The sequence below is a fragment of the Hibiscus syriacus genome, unplaced genomic scaffold (genome assembly GCF_006381635.1).
Source record: "Hibiscus syriacus cultivar Baekdansim isolate YM2019G1 unplaced genomic scaffold, ASM638163v2 tig00112042_pilon, whole genome shotgun sequence".
NCBI classification, from domain to species: Eukaryota; Viridiplantae; Streptophyta; class Magnoliopsida; order Malvales; family Malvaceae; genus Hibiscus; species Hibiscus syriacus.
Genome location: NW_024063240.1, coordinates 210,193 through 218,518, shown reverse-complemented (window position 1 = coordinate 218,518; position 8,326 = coordinate 210,193). Strand labels below are relative to the sequence as shown.

At 33.3% G+C, this 8,326-nt stretch overlaps 2 protein-coding genes and 1 non-coding gene across 4 annotated transcripts; 2 read left to right on the top strand and 1 right to left on the bottom strand.

The window, feature by feature from the left end:
• The first annotated feature begins 434 nt into the window (after positions 1-434).
• Positions 435-2,812, top strand: LOC120174193 (uncharacterized mitochondrial protein AtMg00810-like). The gene is made up of 3 exons (XM_039181134.1): positions 435-537; positions 815-1,108; positions 2,784-2,812. Exons 1-3 carry the CDS (start codon positions 435-437, stop codon positions 2,810-2,812), a joined length of 426 nt encoding a protein of 141 aa, XP_039037065.1.
• Positions 2,813-3,155: 343 nt separating this feature from the next.
• On the top strand, positions 3,156-5,420 carry LOC120174183 (auxin-responsive protein IAA16-like). 2 transcript variants are annotated; one of them, XM_039181127.1, is made up of 4 exons: positions 3,156-3,562; positions 4,077-4,478; positions 5,060-5,149; positions 5,254-5,369. In XM_039181127.1, the coding sequence occupies exons 1-3, from the start codon at positions 3,330-3,332 to the stop codon at positions 5,124-5,126; spliced, it is 702 nt and encodes a 233-aa protein (XP_039037058.1). In that variant the 5' UTR covers positions 3,156-3,329; the 3' UTR covers positions 5,127-5,149; positions 5,254-5,369. The 2 variants fall into 2 exon arrangements, with proteins under 2 accessions (XP_039037058.1, XP_039037057.1); XM_039181126.1 differs by having other exon boundaries at positions 3,161-3,562; positions 5,060-5,121; positions 5,336-5,420.
• Positions 5,421-6,487: 1,067 nt separating this feature from the next.
• Positions 6,488-6,569, bottom strand: TRNAS-AGA. The gene has a single exon. It is a non-coding gene; the product is annotated as a tRNA-Ser (tRNA).
• Between the last annotated feature and the right edge of the window lie 1,757 nt (positions 6,570-8,326).

Below are 8,326 nucleotides of genomic sequence, written 5' to 3'. Positions count from 1 at the left end.
GTAAGTAGGTGTATCGCATCAAATATAATTCGAATGGAGAAGTGGAGAGATTTAAAGCTCGTCTCGTTGCTAAAGGATACACTCAAAGAGAAGTGGTTGATTATGTTGAGACCTTCTCACCTGTGGCAAAGATGGTCACTGTTAGAACAATCATGGCTCTTGCCTCTATTCATCAGCCTCTTTTTCAGATGGATGTATACAATGCATTCCTCCAAGGTGATTTAGTTGAGGAGGTATACATGTCCCTGCTTGAGGGTTTTTACAGTCAGGGGGAGACCAGAGTGTGCAGACTACAAAAATCCTTGTATGGACTGAAGTTGGCTTCAAGACAGTGGAACATGAAGCTGACAGAGGCTCTTCTAATGGAATAATATTCTCAAAGCAAGTTTGATTACTCATTGTTCACTAAGTCACAAGGAAGCAAAATAGTCATAATGCTCATATATGTGGATGATCTTTTGATAACTAGAAATGACAGTGGATTGATTGAAGAACTCAAAGGAATTCTGAATAAAAACTTCAAGATGAAAGATCTTGGTAAACTAAGGTATTTTCTTGGCTTAGAAATATTAAGATCAGAAAATGGAATAATTATAAGCCAAAGGAAGTATTATTGGAGTTAATTGAAGAAACTGGACTAGGGGGTGCAAGGCCTGCTGCAACTACCTTAGAATAGAAAAAAATATTGACTTCAGAAGATGAGTTATTAAAGGACAAGACAAGTTATCAAAGGTTGATTGGGAAGTTAATTTACCTCACCAACACAAGGTCTGATATTGCTTATTCAGTACAATTACTGAGTCAATTCATGCAGCAACCAAGGAAATTACACTCGGATGCAACTTTGAGGGTGATCAGGTATATCAAAAGCAGTCCAGGTCAGGAGTGTTGCTGAGTGCAGAAAGTCAGTGCCAACTTCAGGCTTTTTGTGATTCAGATTGGGCAACTTGCCCGATGACTAGGAGGTCAATAATAGGTTTCTGTGTGAAATTGGGGGACTCTTTGCTATCTTGGAAGTCCAAGAAACAAAATACAATTGCAAGGTCATATGCAGAGGCAGCATACCGTAGTATGGCAATGACTGCTGCAGACATAGTGTGGTTAACAGGTTTGCTGAGTGAACTTGGGTTTAAAAACAGAAGACCAGCAAAATTGATGTGTGATAACAAGACAACTCTTAAAATAACAGCAAATCTAGTTTTCCATGAAAGAACAAAACACATTGAAATTGATTGCCATTTTGTTCGAGAAAAAAATTCAAGAAGGAGTAATTGAAACAAAGTATGTGAAGACAACAGACCAGCAGACAGACATTCTAACAAAAGCTTTGGGAGTTCAACAATATGAATATTTGAGTTCCAAGTTGGGGTTAATTAACATCTTTAACCACCAACTTGAGGGGGAGTGTTAGTTTTCAGTTATTTAGTTAGTTAGGCTATTGTTAATCTGTTAGTTTGTTAGTTAGGTTAATAACTGCTAGTGGCTGTATATAAAGGCTTTAGTTTTGTAAACTATGTTTTATGATGAATAATATAGTTGGAGCACATTTTATGTAAATATACCTTTTTTAACACGTGAATTATTTTTGGCATTATGCCTTAAACTTTTATGAGTATAATTGTGTTTGTGAACAATTCCTACTAGGAAAGGGAAGGAAATTATACTTCTAATAAATATTAAATCTACAATCTAAGATAAAGAAAAAATGTGAACCGAAAACTTTTAATTACTTATTCTAGGAATTATTGACACGTAATTATATTTTTGATAAGCCCTTTTCAAAGCTTAATCTAGCAGTTACTGTCGCATTGTATTTTGCATTGGGGAAGTCAAAAGTGCAATTTTCCACATGCAATATATTTAATGTAAGAAAAGGACATTATAGTTTGGTAAATGGTTTGACCAAAGCCTTTATTGTGAACTAAAAAGTAAAATTAGTTAAAAACTTTTGAAGTATTTTGATACATGATTTTTTTAGTTTTGATTTTTTTAACTCAATAGTTTGACCAAAGTTATAATGATAAATTTTTTAATAATTTAAGGTGATTATCGGTAATATATTTTTAGAAAATTTTAAGTGTATTATCAATATATATACTTTATAGATGTAACTGACTAAATCCAAATTCTCAAATAATAATATATTTTATCATTAAAATCATTTAATATATTCATGTTGAGAGAACTATTGATGGAAAATGACAAAACTGCACTGATAATGTCGTGGAAATTTTTTTTTCGCGTATGATTTCCTACAAATTATTTTTTAAAGAAGGGTGATTGTTATAAGATCGCCTAAAAGACGCTAAGAATACAGTGCATATTCAGTTTTTTAGGAAAGACACATAGAGCACAGTGCATCTTCTCCAGGACCAATCAAATTTTCTTTTGTTTTACATTTCCATGCGTTTTGTCTGGAAAAACCGAAGACTTCTCCAGGACCAATCAAATTTTCTTTTGTTTTACATTTCCATGCGTTTTGTCTGGAAAAACCGAAGACGTATTACAGTTCATGCTTTTACTACAATCAAATTAAAAATATATAATACTCCATACGTTTTTCCTATTATACTGTAACGTTCATCTTAATCTAAGAAATAATTAATTTTAGTAAACTATGTTAAGAAATAATTAATGTTAGTAAACTACGTGAGAATTTTTTTAACACATTATCTCATCTATTTTGCCAATGGAAAAGTGATGTATATATATATATACATAATATTGAAAGAATTGTGTCTCATTGTTTTGGTCTGCTTTTTACCATTTTTGTGTCATAATAGTGGGAGCCAAATGGGGCATGCAGCCATGATGTGTGGTTTTTATTGGTTGCCACATCAAGTGGAAAGATTATGGATAAGTATGTCCAAAAGGATAAAAAATATTTTTATTTCAATATTATTACTTAATAATGCAATAATATACAATGGAACATAATATTCAATTATATAAAACTAATGAAAAATGTTATATAGAGTCTCTGATTTTAAATCATGGGTCTTATACGACATCACCCGTGACGTCATTTCCCCGACACATCTTGGACGGTTGAATCAACACTATCTTCCTTTTGGCACAATCTTCACCGTCCATATCCCCACAAACCCCACAAACATAACATTCCGAAACCATATATTATCATTTTTACATAAACCAAATTTTGGCCTTCTCTACACTTTTCATATTATTCCTTCACCAAAACACATCAAGAGAAACAAAGAGAGACACAAAAAACACAGAAGAAAGCATAAGGCGAGTAAATTTCAGGGTTTTCATAAGGCTAGTAAATTTCAGGGTTTTCACGTATCATTAACATAAGGAGTAGCGTCATGGATTCGAATCGTGACGAGTATAGCACGATTGATTTCGAAGAGACTGAGTTACGTTTAGGGTTGCCCGGAGGCGTTGAAAATGATAATGAAACGGCCAAAAATAATGGGAAAAGAGGGTACTCCGATATGGTTGATTTGAAGCTTAATCTTTCAACAACAGCAAAGGAAGCATTGCTGGATGAAGCTGAGAAGATGAAAGAGAAGAACAACGCTTCAAAGCCCCCTACAAAGTAAGCTACCATTATTATATATTTCCTCTAGCTTTTGCTGATTCAATATGTTTTCTTCATCTTGTTTCTCAATCTTCGTTTTCTATATTATTTGATTCACTATTTTGTAGAGAAAAAGAAAACGTAAAGTGAGCATGAGTATGTTTTTGAATGAAATAATTCATTTTCTGGGCGACGAAAAGTTTTCGTCGGTGAAAATTCTTTCTGGTACTGTTATTAATTGTTGAATGTTAGTTTGAACGTTAAAGAAGATGAGTTTTGATTGAATCTTGGCCTTCTAAAGTGGTGGAAACAGTTTTAAGTGGGATATTTGGTGGCTTTAATAGTTTGTCGGGTAAAAGAGGAAAAAAACAAAACATGTGGGAAACTTTTACTTCTTTTTCCCAGCAACCAAACAATAATTCAAAAGTTTAGCTAAGCTACCAAACTTTAGGTAAATGTCAATAATGAAGTCCTGCCAGATTCATATTTTCAATAGTTGATCTTACGGTAAATTTGAAAAATCTGATTTCAGGACACAAGTGGTCGGATGGCCACCGGTCCGGTCCTTCCGGAAAAACATCATGACGGTTCAGAAGAACAACTCCGGCGAGGACGAGAAAGCCGGGCGTGGAAGCAGCAGCAGCAGCACGACCACCAACGCCGCACCACCGGCCGCTTTAATTAAGGTTAGCATGGATGGTGCACCATATCTACGCAAGGTAGACTTGAAACTATACAAGAGTTACCAAGAACTATCAGATGCCTTGGGAAAAATGTTCAGCTCCTTCACTATTGGTAACTATGGAGGCTCACAAGAAATGAAAGATTTCATGAACGAAAGCAAATTGATAGATCTTTTAAATGGTTCTGAATATGTTCCTACATATGAAGATAAAGATGGAGATTGGATGCTTGTTGGTGATGTCCCATGGGAGTAAGTTAATTTTTAACTTCAATTAATATTTTTTAAGGTCACTTAAATGGTATCCCGATTATAGGGTGATGCTTTGTTGAGTCATCGATTATGAAAAGTTAGAAAATGATCTTCGACTATAGGACGTTGCTTTGTTGAGTTCCTCGACTATTAATAGTTATAAAATGTTCATCCGATTATTCATATGGTTAAATTCATCATTTTATATTTAAATTTTGATGGTCTTCTTAGCTAGACAATTAGATACTGAAAAGCTATCCCATAATTGTTTGAATTGTATAGTCGTTTGAGATTTTAAGATCATATTTTATCACATCTCAACCATTAGGTTAACGTCTAGCTCAAACTTCTGTCAATCTTTTATGAAAAAGGATGAGTTTGAAACATGATTAGTCAAGTGACTATTTTGTAAATAATCGAGGGACTCAACAAAGCATAACTCTATAGTCGAATAATTATTTTGTAACTTTTAATAGTCAATAACTCAACAAAGCAATGTTTATAGTTGATGGATCATTTATGTACTTTATCCTTTTTTTAATTAATTCCATGATCTAACTTATTTTCTACCATTATTTCAGGATGTTTGTTTATTCATGCAAACGTTTACGAATCATGAAAGGATCTGAAGCAATTGGACTTGGTTAGTTATTTGATTTTACACAATATCACGATAGTTTGATTTAAATCTATTTAATGATCGAATTATCTCTTTAATCAGTATGGAAAGAGATAAGTATGGACTCAATCTGACTATGATCCGATCGATGAATATTACTCGATTTTGAATTGATAAATTTTATATAAATATGCAAAAGTTTATCAGATGATTGATTAATTTTTCATTGGAACTGAAGCACCAAGAGCAGTGGAGAAGTGCAAGAACAGAAGCTGATGGTAGTTTCATTACACAACAATATCAGTTGAGAACCAAGTAAAACAGAACTTCAAACCGGTTCGAGAAGGATCTAGCAGGGAGTTTGAATGTGTTCATCATCATCATGAAAAGAAGAAGAAACTATTAAGAGACAAGAAATCAAAATGTCTATAAGACTTTGTTTTAATTTCTTCTGTCAATGCATGGCTTGTGTAATAATTAGTAACCTAAAATTATTATTAATGTTTTTAATTAGTTGTCTTGAGTTCTTTTTTTTCTTTTTTCCTTTTAATTCACTACTTATTTTGTAATATTTTTGCATGTGATTTCTTTTCTTTAATGTAATATTATATGAAAAGATTCTTGCAATATGCAATATTTTATTTAGGATGAATTTTTAATGTTTTATTGTAATTTGTTGAGGAGACAAATGAACAAGATCCATGAACAAAGTGATAAGGAAGACGGCAACGCCATGTGCGAATGGCTGGAACATTTAAGAATCAATTATTACTAATTTTTTAAACAATTTATTATTAGGATAAAATACACAGATGATTATATAATTATATGTTTTGTTGAGTTCATCAACTATTAAAAATTATAAAATGATCCATCGACTATAGTATATTCTTTTGTTGAGTCCACTGACTATTAAAAGGTATAAAATAATCAATTGATTATTCATATATTCTAAACTCGTCATTTCTATTAAAAACTTGACGAAAATTTGATCTTGACGTTAACCTACTGATTGTGATATGATAAAATATGATATCAAAATCTTAAATAAAATGAACGTCCAACTCGGATTGTCGTCAATTTTCTTAATAAAAAAGAACGACGAATAGTCGAAAAATTATTTTGTAACTTTTAATAACATGAAACTTAATAAAATAATACCTTATATTTAAAAAATTATTTTGTAACTCTTAACGGTCGACGATTCATCAAAATAATACCCAATAATCAGGATCATTTATGTACTTTCTCTTATTATTATTATTGGACCATACTCTGCTAGAAGAAATGCTCACCGGTAATGACTACAAGAGTTGCCAGCATCGCGGGGTCGGTAATTGTCGGAAATAGTTGAAGAGTTTAGCAGAATAAAAGTAAAATTTATAGAGGCCGTGGGCGGCAGGATTCGAACCTGCGCGGGCAAAGCCCACATGATTTCTAGTCATGCCCGATAACCACTCCGGCACGCTCACTTGCTGCCTTCACACTAACAATTTAGCACTTAGAACGCGTTTTAGCGCATCCTTGTTTTTTCTTCTTTTGGCAATCTGACTCCTAGTTTAAGCTTTTATAGAAAAACAAGTAACCAAACAATTGAAGTTGTTTAAATGCTAGAATTGGTTGGAAAAAAAACATCTTCCTTCAAGATATCTCCGACACGAAACTTGTGATTTGTGAAACGTGATTTTGTTCTTTCCATTTCTCAAAAGATTCCTTTAAATAAATGAATATATATATCCTTCATAAAACTCCAACTCACAAATTTAATTAGGGCTATGCATTGCTCGGGTAAAATCGATTTACCTAAAGGACTGAATTTTATTTTAATTTTAGTTCACAAACTAAAGATCATTAACTTGAACTTTGAACAAGTTTGTACGTTGTCTTATGATGCTAAGGAATGATATTGGTGAGTGAAGTTTTGAATGGAATAAATGCATGTTTAAAGGAAATTCTTAGGTTTTAGAGTTGATGTTAAGGTATAATTTGATTGATCCATATTCAATGGAATTTATAAATTATTGTATGTGAGTTTCTTATTTATTAACTATGCAGGTTGGGTGTAATTTGATATCAAAATTTATGTCTTGAAATTTCTTAATGAATAAGGAAGAAATTGTCTTTTTTGTGGCTTAAGGTAGTGCAACACAAGTGAAGAGTTTCGAAAGCACTCAAGGTAGGTCATATCACCAAGAATTTCAAAGCACTCAAGGTAGGTCATATCACCAAGAGTTTCAAAATCCTCTATTTGTAACACCCTTAACTCTATACGGGTAGTTCGATCTAATTCGAGGATCACATTAGAGTTGTCGGAACTATTTTTCGGTTGGGCCCCGGAATTGGGCTTCGACTTGAAAAATATGGATTGGAGTCGCCACCGACCACTTTAAAACGAATTTAGGTGGGTCGGACACCATCTTACCTGATCTGCGTTGTACCAGAAACGTGTCGGGTTCGGGAGTCGTTTACAGTCAAGGAAGGGTTAGCACCCTTGAACTGCCCTTTCGGTACCAATTAATTTGTCGATTGTCTTAATTGCGAAAATTAAAAAGTTTAAATTTAAATTTAAAAACCCGATTCAAATTACTTACCTTTGATCGATTGAACTTTGTCTAAAAAAAGTCGAAAAGATTAGATAAAAAAAACAAATAAATATTAAATAAAAAAATGATGAATTTAGGGGAAACAAGATAAAAAAAAGAAATAAAAGAAATAAACAAGTGAATAATAATGATAATAACAACAATAATAATAAATGTTAAATAAAACAAAAGCAATATGAAGAAAAATTAAAAATAATACAAGTAAAAATGATACGTAGATTAATGACCGCAATGAAAATATCCAAAACGTTTAGGCTCAAATCGAAATACCAGAAAGCTGCATTAATGGTCAAAGAGCATGACTATTAAATAAGGGGACTAAACTAGACATTTCCCATTTTTTCTCAAAAACACAGTGGGTTTTGGGCCAAAACGACGCAGTTTTGGTTAAGCTATTTAAGCCTAAAATCAGGCTTTTCTCACCCCATCTCCCCTCATTTGCTAGATTTCTCTCACTCTCCTCTGATGATATCTCTCTCCCTTCTCTCTAGACTCGACCAAGGTCCGGTCACCGCCCGGTGACCTCTCTCCACCGCACTGCCACCTCCCCGACCGCCGCGGCCGGGCGAAACCCAAAACATCCCGAGACACTCACCTTCCCCCCTCGAGATTCTAAATCTGAACCC